This window comes from Orussus abietinus, unplaced genomic scaffold (genome assembly GCF_000612105.2).
Source record: "Orussus abietinus isolate OABI.00-Male unplaced genomic scaffold, Oabi_2.0 scaffold274, whole genome shotgun sequence".
Classification (NCBI taxonomy): domain Eukaryota; kingdom Metazoa; phylum Arthropoda; class Insecta; order Hymenoptera; family Orussidae; genus Orussus; species Orussus abietinus.
Window position 1 is genome coordinate 26,580 of NW_019394421.1, and position 15,985 is coordinate 42,564.

Here is a 15,985-nt window from a genome sequence, read left to right on the forward strand (position 1 = left end):
GAGGAAGACGATCGCGCGATGTGGGGGCCCTCTTCTCGGGAATTGCATCGTTCCGCCACTCGGACGGAACGTCGAAAATTGGAACTATCGGCGCGCCGAGCGTCGGATATGGATGCGCGCGCGCTCGTGATGATGAAATTGGGAATAGACGGACCGTGAACTCAACGAAATGTGCAAATGAGGCCAATATTCGCGAATCCACGCCAGTCACCCACTGGCAACGATATTTCTCGGGTCTGTGCTGCACCTCTTGCGGGTTCGCCCTCGGGATTCTTAGGAATCTTTTGAATTAACGTTTGCCCATCCCCTTCGGGGTGAGCCGCCCCTGCGACCCTTTTCATCCTCGATCGCTCGTTTGACACGCCCAGAGATTTATCCCACTCCGCTTTGACGCCCATTTTTCCCGCTCAGCTTCCGTCATCGGTTGATCCGGCCACGTCGCTTCTTCTTCTTCTAGCCTTTTAACGGAACGTCACACGTTTGGACGATTTCACGTCTATGCGTAGTTGGAAATGCGATGCGATGGAAGCTCGGAGATTTTCCTTGACGAATTTATTCGGGTTTTCCTTTCCAAGCCAATATCCCGGACCACGTAGCTGATCGAATTTTTATATTAGATATTGGAATTTAGAATTCAAGTAAACGTACTTGCTGACATAAATTATGCTGATCACGTTTTAGTTTAAAGCTGATGGTCGTTTATTAGTTCGTTTCTGCCTATGTAATGAAACTTTCGTAACGGGATTTGAAGCACTTAATGGAGATATCAGAAATGGAAAAGAACGTTCCCCCTAATTTGGGGTTGTAGGTTTAAGAAATGTCATTAGTTTTCGGATCGGACTCGTCTGGGATTTTATAGAGGCCCATCAATATCAGAATGTTATCAAAGCATGCCGAGGAAGTAGTTGGAACACGAGAGTTCTCGATACCGCTGATCTTCACGTCGTAAGACATAATCGTGTCAATTTTCAATCAGTTTAATCCGTTTCTTGAAAGACCGACGTCCCACAAATTCACCCTCTCCCAGACGTTAATCCCACATAACACCCAGTCGCGTTCACGGCTTCTCCTCCCTTCTAGTGTCTGATTGTATTTCTGGTAAGATTACCTACTACAGGATTATACGTACACTCATAATTCAACGTTAACAAAATAATGCACCAATAAAAGTTTATAGAAATTGTCAACGAATAAATTGTACAAAATACCACAAGTCATAATGATTGTTAAGTATCGTGCCATTGCATCCTCCAGGATAAATAGTATCGAAATACGAATGGAGGGTCAGCGATCACCGAGGGACGCGACGGCGCGCATTGATCTTGCAACGAGTACATTCTTTTTAAGGATCCCGCAGTTTTAATTAAATCCTGTACCGCCTCTCGTGGCCCGCTCAGTAGAAGATAGTGGCATAATCAAGATTCCACTTCGAGCACGTACACTTAACTCTGCGCTTTCGCTCGGAGAAGGAGCGGAGAATCCAGGGGGACACGGGGACCGAAAAGAGAGAAAGCGGGGCCGAGGGATGGCCGGACGAGGAGCGGACGGTGTACTCCTGGAATTGAATATTTCACTCTCTCCTCCTCGCCCAATTTTGCGCCCAGCCGCGCTTGCGAGACTCGAGTCTTTAAAAGCGTTTCAATGTCGAAGTCCCCTTTTCTGGAAAAACATAAATCTTCACGCTTCGTGGTTTTAGGGAATGAGCGGGAACCAAGGTCCGCGAGCCGGGACTTTGGCGGCCGGGGAGGAATAAAACTTCCCGTCTTACAGCGCGTCGGGTCTGATAAATAGAAGCGGAAACCTCGCGGCCATTACCATTACGTGAAAGCGGAGCCCGTTTTGGCACGAGTTTTGAAGGCTATTTCTGACTCCGTTACCGGAGCGAGTCGTAAGACGTAATCGTGTCAAAACGAGAAAATCGTATCGAATTCTCGTCTGAATGGGCTATTCTTATCAAGAGGACTCCTCACGTTTTCTGCATAGGTGACGTTTCAATACACCTGCTATTACATACTGATAGATATATCGAATCGATTCCTTGTGCTTTCAAACGTCAGTTTCGACGTACCGGGAATACGATGCGTCGTCATGAGGGAGTTCTTACCCCGAGAAAAAAATAATTCATTGTACCAAAGAAATATCTTGTTAATTCAAAAAGTAATTATTTCACTCAAATAAACTCAAAGTAATTGTCACACTTCCGAAGAAATGTTGCATCCGATTTATTCAAGTTTACTTGAGTGAAATAGTTATTCTTTGAATGAACGGAATATTTCTTTGGTTCAGTGAAAATTTCTCTCAATGTAGTAAGCACAAAGTGAGATCCGAAAATTTCTTAAATGCGGCGCTCTTTGAGGGTGCTGTAGAAAAATAACGGAGGTTAAAAAAGTTAAGGAAGATGGTTTAATAATCATTTCCGATGGTCCGCTTTGGAATGGTCTAAGTAAGGAATGTACATTATTAATTGAATCGTGGAAGAAAAAAACATTCGGCCCTTTGATCGGATTTATTCGAGAGTAATGAATGGAAAAGGGAACGTCTTAGATTAGGGTATTAATTCATAACTACGGAGAAAAGTACGTTTTGTACCTTGAAAGCCTCGTTAAGGATGACTCCATAATTGCAAGAAGTAACATGTAATTGCATTAAAACGTGAATAACTTGACGGCCAAGTGCCATTGAATGTGGTAATATGCGTTCCGTTTCGTACTTGACAATTCACAGTGTACTTAATACATAATAAGATTGTCTTCTCTTTGCCCTAAGTTATGCAAGAAAGCGTCGAGAAGCGGATCGGGGAAAACGTTACCGACTGTTTAGTACTCGGTTTGTTCGGTTGGCGTTCCCCTCGGGATATTCCTTCCCCGTCTCACTTTTCTTTCCTCTTTAATGGGCTTGCCAACGTCAGAAACGCTAAATGCTTTTATGGTCGCACGGCTACGCCGATAAAATTGCCTTTTTTCTCTTTTCGCATCCGCGGTACGATTCAATGGGATTCAATTCTGGTCGGTAATATTCCGATCGTTATCCCGAGACGAATAGAAGCTACCCTCGAGTCTTACATAAAGCAATTATCCTGTGCAGATAATAGAGGGTTTCGACTGACGGACAGGGACGATTGGCTTAAGCGTTGCTTCTTAACGTGGCTTCAATAGTTTTATAAAGCTCAATGCAGAAGCTCATCGACTTTTTTTTTACAAGAACCTCTCAAGTTAAACACTCCGTATTGTTAAATGCTGCAAATATTTATCTATATTACACGTGATGAAAAGTTTAATCGGGAAAAGATACGTATTGTACCATTTTAACAGCGGTAACTAACGCCCTTGGATATTGTGTAGCGAACAAAATATCCGATGGTGCCAATTAAAATGTGGCATTACGCTTTGCGTTTGCAGTCTGTCAAAGCTGCTAATTAAAAAGTCTGACTTGTTATCACGGACGTTCCTGTCGGGGTTATGATCTGGCTTTATAGTCACATCTCATGATTCACAGAGCAAACGATTTTACTTTATTCGGCAGATATCTATGCGTAAAATTTCACGGAGAGAAGAAACACTATCATTAATCCTGCTCGACGTGAGTTTTCATATCGATTCGAGTGATGGGCCTCAGCTTCAATTCAGCATTATGTATTTCCCAGAAAATACAATGGCAAGGTAATTAAATAGCACTATAACGAGCACATCTCTTCAATAACTACGCTTAAAGTAGCCAACGGAGTATTGCCTTTCAGTAAAAACGAGGATTGTTCTCGGCATGCGTATCTAACTAAAAACAACCTCGTTATACAACATATCGTATCGTTAGCTTGTATATGCTAGTTTGTTGACAAAGTATCGAGCTGTTATATTCTAATTTGAATGTTCTAGTGGTCTCTTTAATTTTTGTTCGCCTTCCCTCTCATAATGTATTGACTTGCAGATCATAAATTGATTATCGTACCGTTTTCAAAGCTGCATATGTGTTTGATGTCTATTTTTAAAGGTAGATAAATGGATGATGTTGACATAGGGTGGATCAATTTCTAGTTTATAATATCTGCTAGCAATCCCCATAAAATTAGTTTTTTTATGGAATACTATGAATCGGTCTACGTATAACCTGTAACAAATAACCGTTCGAAAGTCATCTTAAAAATATATCGTTTTAGAGATTTCATGAGGTTTTGGTGTTAACCCACGAAAAATGATTTAAAGTTTAGAAAGACGCATGGCTTATTCCAACTTTCAATCATACTTCTTTTGACCGTGATGTTTTAACCGTTAGATTTGAAATAGTCAGTCCCGCTTTATCGTCCATTAAAAACAAAAAAGATTACGATAAAAGAGGAACCCCTCAATGACCCAATCGACTCGGCGAACTCTTTTCGCCGATCGTTTAGGTAAGTCCTTCGGCACCCGAAGAAGTCGTAAACTTTTGATCGAACTCATCTTCGGGAAGTGCTGATCTGCACTTCACGAACGCAATGCCGAATCGCGTCCTCTTGCGAAATTCGATTGGCCCTTCGTCGGGTAGGTCCTTTTCAGGGAACGAATGAGAAGAGGAGAAGCGTGGTTGGTGATTCATTCTGGGATTTTATCGCCGGTAAATTGCACCCTCCTCGGGTTGGTAGGCGAGAAGGGCGCTACCATAAGAATGCGCAAACGGAGCCGCTCGGTATCGCACCTCGTTCCCAGACGAGCGCGGTGAATAGTTCCAATATGACGACTTTTTCGGGAAAATCAATTTTCTTTCTCGAGAAGACCCTGGAGGCGCTGGGTAGAGGGAAATACGTTCTATAAATATTGCGGCAATTCTGCCGGGCTCTATCGTATTTCTCCAGGCGTCTGGGGACTCACTTTGCGTCGTATTGTTTTTTTACAGAGACGGGAAGTCGGGGCTAAACAGTATTCAGAATGCAGCAATCGAAGTACCTGGCACTATAAAAAATGTAATATCTCAGAAATATCCGAGACGAGGGAGAAAAAATGTACACGCGCGGGGAAGGTTGGATGGAAGGGAGAGTTTCTCACGAGCTGATACGAAAGTCCGAGGGTTGGTATCATCCCGATCCCTCCCTGGGTGCTCTCGAGCGGTGCGCCACGCACTCGAGAGGACTTCGTGGAGGCCGTGGATGAAGTGGCAGGCGGTATTCTGGTAGAAGAAGTGGGTGCACCCAGCTCTAGCGAGAGGGTCACCTCGAAGGGGTTAGACTCTGTAAAGAAGGGCGACAATGACACTCCCTTCGGAAATAGTTCTTTGGCGGGTCGAGGAGGAGCCACCGATGTAATTTCAGATAACTTTTCGTCCGCTTTCAAGTAGAGGTCAGCTGGGCTCCGAGCTTCACCTTGATGGAGTCTCCACTTCGAAGCAAACGAGGGAAGTCCTGGTTTGGGTTTGCTTAATTACGTGTGTCTTTTAAGAGTCGTCGCGTTACCTAAGTACCCACGAAAGAGAAGTACATTAGAAACGAAGTATTCAACCGTAAGGACAGCTGCGGTATTCCGGCTTTCGCATGGAGTAATTGAACATATTCGCAAGGGTTCTTTAACTCAATTTAACTTGTTAACCGGGGCTTTTGCAAACGCGTACTGTAACAACGAATTAACTCGTAATTCCTGGTTAAAAGGTTAAAACGTTTGCAAGCTGATTTGTAAACACTGAAATCGGGCAATGCCTGTAGCTACACTTTTTTCGTCTTCTTTAACAAAATGTTCCGGTTATCTACACGAATCTGTAGTTACGGTAATTTGTTATCAGACTACATCGCCGAAGTTTGAAGAGAAATATAAGAACCCTTAATGCACAGAGGATAAAGTATTTAAACCGTTTTAATAGAAAAAAAGTGACTACAACAAAATGAAATCGAAACTCCTCTCACGTAAACAAAAATTTGTTGACGACCTCCTCTTGGTTCTTCGGGTTACCTCAAAATAATTTGCTAACCCTCATCAAACTAATTCGGATAAATTCTAACGATGTCCATTTTAGAGAATTCAATCTTCTCGTATATGCTCGTGTATTTAGTAACGCATGCTAAGAATTTATAATGCTTCATACTTACGTGCGCATAGGCACGAGAAAGATGTCCCTTTGCAGAGCTCTCGCGTAACAGCGTTTACTCGATAAAAAAGTGACAGATATGGAAATATATCAAGTCGCGAGGGAAAAGGGGCGTGGCTCGCTCGCAAGAGATGAAATCCTGATGAATGCCGGGTCACTCGTTTATATAATGAAACGCGTAATTACTCGCTGCCAGGCCATATTTTAATGAACGGCCAACTCTCCTGGAAGCGCCTCGGGGCTGGTTATAGGGTGTCGTTGCTCCCGGTACCGTGGCTGGGGCTCGAGACTTTAGAAACGACGCAACTTCTTTCGGAAGGCAGCGGCAGCGAAGTACGGGGGCGGGGACTCGGAGGTGGAAAAGAGAGCGAGACGAAGAGGAAGTTTCGGGGCTTCATAGTCGACAGGACGCAGTCGCTACACTTTGCGGCTTCCGTCGCGGCAAAGTTGCCGGCTTGCGGTTCGAATTTCGCCGGTGAGCATCCTTCTTTCACGAAGACCACGCGAGGAACTCCCGCAAGAGGCACCCCCGAGAAAGTTTGACCCCGAGACGGAGACGGTCCATCTGGAAATTCGAATACCGTTGGGGGGATCGATAAGTGCCCCCGGAAGAACTCACAAGAAATTGATAAGACCTTTTCTAGATCGACGCGTACGGGGGAGAGACGAGGATTGATTCACCACGCAGAGGGATGCTCGCCCAGATGAGAGCCGCATAAAACCAACCGCAGGAAAGTAACTCGGGGTGAAAAGTACCCCGAATAAATAACCCCGTGGTATTAACGCTAAAAGGGTATTTACTTCGTTCTTGGAACGACGACTAATTATAACCGCTCCTCCGAGCGAGTTATGAAAGGACTTCGTGTCCTGCTCCGGCTTATTTCTGTGTCCTTACTTCGAAACAGGAGTTTCATTGACCCGAGGAAGATTGAACGAGCTATTTAACAAGCTGCGGTCGATGTGAAGATCGGGGGAATGCGGAGACGCTGCTATTCCAATTAGTTAGTCGGGAAATTGACCGAAGCGCGAAATAATTATAATTAATTAAGGATATATTTTTCTGGCCCTTTTGTTGTACTAAATTTTTTGCGAATAAAATGGATTTTACGCCGAAATCCGGAATAAAATGAACATTGAAACTGCGGACTATTCGATGTTATTAATGTATTCACTGGATTGTTCGCGGACGTGAGAAATTAGACATTCACGTTTCCATGTTCGAGAGACTCGTTGACGTACTTCTTTTGGGGTGGATTTAGGCTCCAAGGGATGGAAAGGGAAAAAACCGCGGATTTGGGAAATATAAAACGTTTTTACTAAAACCCTCCACCTCGAGCTTCAGCTCCGATCTAGTTATTTGCCGTAAAGGCTTACCCGGTGACAGTAAAGCGAAGGATTAAGAGAAGGCAGAGTATATAGCATTCACGGAGGGCTTAAAATGAGCCATTTAAATGGTGGCTCACGTCGTACCGCCTGGATAAGTTTAGTCCAGGCAGCATTGTCGGTCTATATATTGTTCGACGATATTCCTGTCGATTGGCGAAAACAAACGGAATTCATTCGATAAAGAAACTCTATTGTTCATTTTTCTGTCGCGAGCTAATAGTGCTCCTTAAAGTGCTCCAAAATTAAATTAATATTGCATTTCGCATTATTATAATTATCTATGAAGTAATTCATTTTGAACATTCATTCGTCCTTTATTCACCGTAATATCACTTCATAGCATTTTTATCGCTACAGCTAATAAAGAAGCAAAGTAGAAATCAATATGTCTTACGTTTTCAATATCGTGAAGCTATTTTCTCGGCAGTCGTTCTGAACATAACAACTATTAAATCTTCAGAACAGTTGGCTCAATGTCGACACTTTTAAAGTGACGTAGGGAGTTGATTATTTTAATTTTCTCCGTTTCTTACGTATATATCGCATTCCAAGTGCGGTATATTATGTAGAGAAGCGGGCACGAATGCCTTCCGAACATACATTGGTGACATCATATCCGCAATAAAGGCATTTATGTCCGCCAGGGTACATATAAAATTCATGGAAATATATCGTGGTTAAATGAAGGTTTTCCTACGTGGCAAAATGTCATGGTAGGATCGAGTTCAGATATTTACACCTTAAAAACTGTACATCATCCTATCTGTTAAAAAAAGGTGAAAAGTCATCCACGAAAAACTCACCTGCTCGTAAAGTGACCTCCCTGGATAGAACCGTCCCAACGGAACTAGTGGCTCGACATCTGTACCGTGCATTATGCACTTCTGCCCGGAAATCCTGAGCCAGGAATGGCGGAAAGTAGAGAGTGCCATTACCCAGAAGTTGCCTGAAACACGCAACCGAAGAAATATTAGACGGGAAATTCTGCCACGACTTCGTAGTCGAAGACGGTCAAAAGTATGACGACCAAAGGTCTTGCGAATCATGATGTCAAAGAGAGAGCCTGTGAAGAACAGTATATTGATGTGAAAACCTATCAAAGCGCTTTGAGACAGAGACGAACCAAACCGTGAAATAAAAACCCCATCCCTTTAGTCTATGTTAACCTCGAAAACAATACACGTCGGCATTCGAAACTGGACGCTCACGTATTCCGGATATCCAGCGTTTCTCGTTAAAAAAGATATCCGTCAGCAGTGTGGGTGCGTATTCTGCGGAAACGTTTTCGATAGTACGCGTGAACGCAACACCGCACGTAAAGCTCTGTCGCGTCAAACATCTCTGTACTTCACCCCACGTAGCGCGATTATTTTACAGTCTCTCGTTCGCTTCGTTCACAATTCTATGTGTTCAAACCTATAGACAGGGAAAGGGGCTTAGTATTTGACGTCACTCGATGGGTATTCACCATCCAGTCGGATAGATTGAATATTGTAACGTCTGGACCGTGGATCAACAGAAAACCACAAAAACATCGATAAGTGCAAAATTTTATTGATAGTAGATTTATTATAAAATGGTAACCCGTTGAGTGGTAGATGAAGTCTCTATAGGTTCAAAGAAAAGACCAGACAATGTGCAAATTTTGATTTAATCAATTAAGGTGCAATCAATTTTATCAGGCAATTTAATCATGGCTCAGGGAGAGTGTTAAAACTGCAATTCAGCAATCCTGGCACAATGAAAAGTTTGATCATAGTTTTAATCGAACCACTAAACAAGTGCCGGGATAGAATTTTTTACAAGACATCGGAAGAAAATGGTGCCACTTTTGGTGAATCATGACAACAAACGTGCCCTACGAAGAGGAGCACCGTGTTAGATCGAACATGCAAATCCGTGACAACAGTATGTGACAAACTATCGCAATGTTTCGGACGGAAAAAAAATCGGCAAAAGAGATCGGTACGAAAAAAAGCGCTTGCAAACGATTTAACAGCCACGCCCAGTAAATTTGTGGCTGTGCAGCGGAGCCGTCCGTTCGATCCCGTGAGTTGCACGCTTCTTTCATTAAAACGGAACGGACACGTCCGGCGCGGCAGGAAATTAAACGTAACATCCTGGAACGCACAAATCTCTCTCCTACAGGACGAGATAGCTTCCGCCTGCATATGAAGCCGATGTTTGCGAGGTCGTTTGCGGAATTGAAAGAACCAGGAAGAAGCGAGATGGGGCTCGGGATGACCGCATCTTGGCTGACAAAAGAGACCAGGAAAAACGGGCGGGCTCCTTCCGCCGGAAATTACGCGCGATTACGGACGATCGGATCCGATTGGGGCGCGCGGTTGGACGAGAAAACGGAAGAGGTCCTCGGTGGACTTTGGCGGCGGAACTAAGTGAAATTACGCGAATCCGTTGGATAAGCCAAGTCCGAAGGGAACCGGAAGTACAGTAAACCCTGTCGATAGATGGAGAAAAGAGAGGGACGCCTCTTCCTTAACCCACGCATTGCCATCTTTTTCTCCCCCGACCTCATCTCGCGTTCCACCCGTAAAGAGAGGTCTAAATGGAAAAGTTTGAACGGACGACATCGGTCGACCCTTCGGTAGGGAACGTTCCAAAGGATAGTCTCTCTATCCACTACGTGGAAGACTCGAAGCGTTCACCAAAGTGAATTTTCGAAGGTTAAACGCAAATTTCCTGGCGACCCAAGGATCCGTATTACTAAAATCTCGCGTAACTCGTAACCGGAAGGGAACGGTTTCGATGGATTACAACTAGCATCTTGTCTGCGACCAATCAGTCTCTCTTGGAAACTTCAAATTACGGTTGATAACGACTGTCATGTTCTATCGGTTAATGTTAACAAATTGTCGTTCAAAATCGTAATATACGATTTATGCATCTATTCGGCAAATATCCGACTTTCTGGTATGACGTCTTTGCATCCTATTTCGGTACAAGGGTCGACTTATCCTGTCGATTTTTTAAGATTAAAGGCAAATCCAGACGCGCGCGGTGCTGGTCGCAGCTGGCATGGTCACGTCTGGACCCGGAGAACGACCGAGAAAGTTTCGAAGGTTTACGTCCACCGTTTTCCGTCGTCTGCAGGGGGTGATGCATGCGACGGTCCAATAGTTCCTCTATCTACTCCGGAAGACGTGTCGAGTGGCCGGGAGTCAATTTTCGTAGGTAAAGGCAAATGCGACCGGAGGGTGCGGATTGTAGCTGCTAAGGTCGTGCCAAACCCTCCCCCGACTCGACCCCGCATATCCCACATTCGGGATTCGTACTTCCCCATTCCGGCCAGCTCGAATCCATCGGGCCGGGTGGTAGGGCGAAAGGGGGCTACGTCTTTCCAAGGATAGAAGATGGCGACGTGGCTGACGTTAAACGTCCGCCGTCGGGCGGAAAAGGGGCGGCCGAGGGCTAAGGCACGTTTCGATTAACAGGAGGAAATGGTTTCCGCAGGTGTGGTGGTCGGATTGTCGGTCGACGTGCGACCTTATCGGCTCTGAAGATTTTAGACCCCGAGGAAACATCTCTGGTGACGCTCTCGCTTATTGCCGATCCCCCTATTCCCGAGGGAAGTATGGTTATTGAGATTGGGTCTGAAAGCCATTAAGGATATTTTTTATCCGGAACCCTGATCAGAAGAAAATTAGAACGTCTACGTAGGGAACGATTGGAACAATATTGACAATGCGGGTATGTGTAATATTTTCGGGAAGGTAGACAAAAATAAAGCTGTAAAGGTGTACATGTATAGGCCTTCTAGTCCCTTTTCATTTTAATTCTTATTTTTCGGAATAATAGACACATTTCATTAATGGTAGATAGTGAATTAGTTTGGATTAGTTTTGATGGAAATGTCGGTCCACGAAGATTGATTCTTTTAATCGAAAATAATAAGAGACCGTGTTTCGACTACTGCTCTGTAGTTACGTTAATTCGTCTCGAAGAAGTACATTACGCTTCATACATATGTAATATTTCTTCCCCCGAACATCTAACTCCGCTATAACGCTAACGTAACATCTCTTTATGTACTGCACAGAATTTCGACTGTGAAGTTCCTCCATGCAAGTTCCACCAGTTTCACCGAACTTTCGGAGCGCGGGTAGTTTACCTCATCGTGCCATTTGCTTTATTCACTTTTCCTGCATGTAATTAATTTGTTGAACACGCTCCGATCGATGTACCGAGAATCGTTTGAAGTGTTTGCCAAGAGGGCAACGATAGAAGTTATATCTCGCAAAATATTTACTTAAAAAATTATAGTTGAAGAAGCTGCAAGAACTGGCCGTCCGGTTAGCCGCCTCCGGGCGTTTAAGAGACGACTCGCTATCCTGTAAGGAACAACGCCGTAGTCGGGTAAATATTTTCTTACAATCTGCCTCCACTCTGGTCTTTTTCGACCGTAATTACGGGACTCCGAGCCAGCCTCGGCTGGGGAAGGAGCTTTTCTCCTCTCGCAAAAATATGTTAAACGAGATCTGCAAAAGTCGTTGAAGGCTAAGCACCGGCGACCCCTCTGATGGCCGCATAAGATTACCGTGCGGAAGGAGAGGAAGTCACTCCATTTGCTCGGGTCTAAAAAGGAAGGAGATTCGAGATCTCGAGAGTACCAACCGTAGTCCCGGCACCGCGGTCACCGATCTCTGATCCGGACTGGTGATCCAGGCCACGTGAGGTGTCGGACTACCGTGAGCGGAGCAGCTCAGCTGCGAGCCCGTCGTGTTCGAGAAGACCAGGGTGCTCGGCGGCTCCAGAATGAACACCGGTCCTTGCTGGCCCAGCACCTGCACGCAGCTGCATGCTGAAATTAACAGAAATTCGTATTTATTAAAAGACGCAAATATTATATCTAAAAGATGAGCATTGAAGTCGCCTAATTATATAGTTTATTAAAGTCATGTGCCCCGGCGTACATAAACGCCTTCCTTACGAATATTCTACTACTAGGGTACAAAGTCACATGAGTTTCATACGAAAATGCCAAACCTTTAAAATATCCCACCCTTTATACAATTATAAAAAAAGCGGGTGCAGTTTGACCGTGCGTCCCCAATGTCAGGAATTAACTATAGGTATTATTTAATACCTTAACTCAGATGAAATTGTTCTGCACTTTGAAGGAAGACGAGATAACAGAGATATAGGTACTCAATTAGAGATAGTACGTTGCCAAGGTAGCAAACGACCTCGCTTACGTGGACGGAGTTTGCGAAGAGACGGTTTCACGATCGTGCAGATCGATTCTCGTTACGGCGGCAGAGAGTATCAGAAATAATTCATCGTTTGAATTATTTAGTTGACATATCCTGTCTCTTGCCCTCCCTCCTGGCACGACCCGGTGCTCTCTGGAAATCGGATTTGACTGGTCCAGGTCATGAGCAACTGGGTAGCATCTACTTTTACAGCATGGAATTAACAACGAATTGTTTGATGGTGAAGTCTAAGATTTGAAATCAGCGCATTGAAAAATATATTATTTAATATCGTTAGATATAACTGGTAAAAAATGGCACATCTCGGTATTTTAGGGATCTCCTCCACTCCTCACTAATCCCTCGGGTTCTGGCAGTTTCTGAAGTTAAGCATCACCGTCCTCGATCAATATTTTGATAGGTCCTCAGATATGTCGTCGTTGAGTTTTGGTGGTTTCCGTTGAATTCTCTCGAGGTAATTTTTCAAGTAACTATTCATAATTGTGGTTTATTTTATCGAATAATTTAAAGCTGAACAGTTACCTTAATATAGATAAGTTGCAAAGATGTGAATTTTCCCATAATATATAACAAGTTAATTTTTCGATCAAACTAATTACTCGAAGTTATATGCGCGATATCGGAAAACCAAAGATTGCTACATGTAAAATGAATTGTAATAAGTGTAGCAGTCTTTAAATTGGCTTGTTTCGCTGCAGTAAATCGCTAACGAGAGATCGTTGAAAATTGTTAATTGTAGTCGTTTATATGCGGAGCGCCCGGTATTATTTAGGCTATGGTCAGCCTGCGTGAATTATTAACAATTTAGTCTGAAAGCAGTACATTAACGCTGCGATAATGTCGACTCCCTGTATCAGGAGGGGTTGCCGTATTTGATACATGACTAAATTATTAGTAACGTGGTCATATGCTGGGTCATTATTTCACGAGAAGTGCAGTTTTAAATGTGAATTATACCTACAAAAATGTCTCGTTATTGTACCTAGGGGCATGACTCCGTGCATTTGATTCAATACGTGATACAATAATAACACTGAAGGAGCAATCGCGAGAATTGCCCTGTATCCATTCCAGAGACACTTCAGATATTCTCTGAAAGTCCGACTGATATGTCTATTTCACCTATTAAATTACTGTACAGTCATAAACTTTTCCCTCGGAGCTCTTCGAATTTACTTTATACTTTTGAAAAGCTGTACCCCCGGGAATTCCGCTCAAGTTTAGCAGGCGTACCGACGACTTCCGTCAAAGGTTAACCCGTCAACTTTTCTTGCTTTCTCTATTTCTGTTTCTCTCTCTCCCTCTCTCTCTCGACCCCTGTTTTATTCGGTCGCTCAAAGTCCTGCAAAGCAAGACGCGACTTTCTCGGGAAAGCGCTTTCGCATCCGGAAGCGTACTTACGTCGCCCCATTGTATCCTTTGAGAGTATCCGGAAGTTGATGCCAGGAATGGAAAAAAAAACGCTTCAGCGATTCCGCGATTCTTCCGTTTCCCTCTCTTTAGAAACGACGTTTCCGACATTCGGGACATCGCGACGGCAACGCCGCTCGCGGATCGTGTGTGCCCGACGATAAGGGCAATAACCGGCGGGAAATGCACGATTCATGGATCGTGCAGCGTTAACAGAAAATTGGTCCGCGCGTAAAAACTAATTCACAAGAGCTTCAATTTAGATAACTGGCGCTATCAACGATTCAATTTCGCCGAATTGGGTCACCCGCGAGATCGGTTACCCCTGCCACGGCTTTAATTATAAAAGTGTCTTTCTTAAGGACTCGACCATTTTGCCCAATATTTTTCACGTCGACGTCTACAACGAGGTCCCGTAATGTCCGAATGTTCGATCTGTTATTTGTAAACCTGCCCAATTCTACATTTAAATCCATCAATTTTTAACCTTTAAACATTACACGTATCGGCAATCGTTGCTTTTGTGATAACACCCTTATTTAAGCGAGAGCTTACAATAATAAAATAAAAGTGCTGGCAGGTACATACAAGTATCCTGGATGTATCGTATGATATTTATTGCCGATTACGTTATTCGTTATCGGACAAGAGGGAAACTTCGATGCACCCGTTAAATATTTTCCTTCCTAGGAGAATAATTAAGGATAAAGCCGTCATATAACGCTCACTTATACAGAATGGCAACTATTTGATCAGGCAATGCGGCTGCTCTATCCGAGAGAGGAAGAATCGAGGAAGAGGCACGTAAATCGGAAGAAAAATGGCCGAGAGTGGCCGTCGTTGCATCGCGTCGCCTTGCCCGGATGTGCCGCAGAGGCGAGACAGGGCCGGAAGCTATTGCAGAGAGTCCGGTGGACCGGTGTCGAGCAGTGACGTCACGCGTCAGCCAGCGAAATCCGTCGATCGATCGCGCTTCGCTTCGCACGCGTGCACACGTTCAGGTGATACACACGTACGCGCGGCTCGATCTGTCCGCTGCAATTTCACTCCTCGTTCGCCCCTACCTACACCTCTCTAAGCCCAGCCAGTCGCTGATTCCGACCAACGAGCGGAAATTAGAAATTGCGTAATTTATCGAGATTCGAAATACGCTCGAATGTGTACGTGCAGTTCGTGGCCACGTCGTCTCGCGCTCCATCGGTAACGAAGATTCCTCGCTCGATAAAACTCGCTGGGAGCAGGTTCGCGACCGGGTAGGCATCTACTCTACGCGGGAAGAGAGCCCGAGAATTCCGAAGTTCTCGTAAATACAGTCGTGTTGTCAAGAGTGACGAAGAGGTTACGAGAGAGCGCGGCGTCGTCATCTTTGGTCTTTGCCGGATGGAATCTCTCCGGTTCGGAACCGGGAAACACCGACGACTCCGAACGTTGGAGAGCACATAGCTTTATGTAGCAATGGGAAGGAGGCTCACGGTAATGTATACTCCGGGAAAGAGGGTCCTGGTAAACTAATTCGATGCCCAAACAACGCGAAGGTGAGTGTTATGCTTTGAGCGCCCTTAAAGCAGATGTTTATTCTGGTGGGACAGGAAAGTTAAATCGGTTTGATCATAGAAACGTATTCGCGTAACTTCTCTTTTCTAAAATCACACGTTTGTGCATCTAGGTAAGGCAGGGAGTCTAATGCATTGATGAAAGTAGATGACATTAAAAAGAAGTCAGTTTATACTTTGGGATGAGTAATCGCAGATAAGTATAATTAAAATTAGCCCCAAAGCCGGTGACTTATTTGCACAAGCTGAGCTCACTGATAAATTAATTTGATTAAGTAATTTATACATGGATTTAACGGAAATGCTTTATTTCGATTTAATTTAAATTTTGCCGTGGATTCCATGCTATTGTGGTTTCAT

General features: G+C 44.2%; 1 protein-coding gene across 1 annotated transcript in view; it reads right to left on the reverse strand.

Moving 5' to 3' along the window:
• The window catches only part of LOC105698802 (Down syndrome cell adhesion molecule-like protein Dscam2), a 33,335-nt gene extending 19,262 nt beyond the window's left edge, over positions 1 to 14,073 (reverse strand). The window contains exons 1-3 of the mRNA XM_023432254.1: positions 14,064 to 14,073; positions 12,064 to 12,250; positions 8,235 to 8,377 (exon numbers count right to left, since the gene is read on the reverse strand). Coding sequence (XP_023288022.1) covers positions 8,235 to 8,377; positions 12,064 to 12,250; positions 14,064 to 14,073 — 340 coding nt within the window. The remainder of the gene's footprint in view (positions 1 to 8,234; positions 8,378 to 12,063; positions 12,251 to 14,063) is intronic.
• Between the last annotated feature and the right edge of the window lie 1,912 nt (positions 14,074 to 15,985).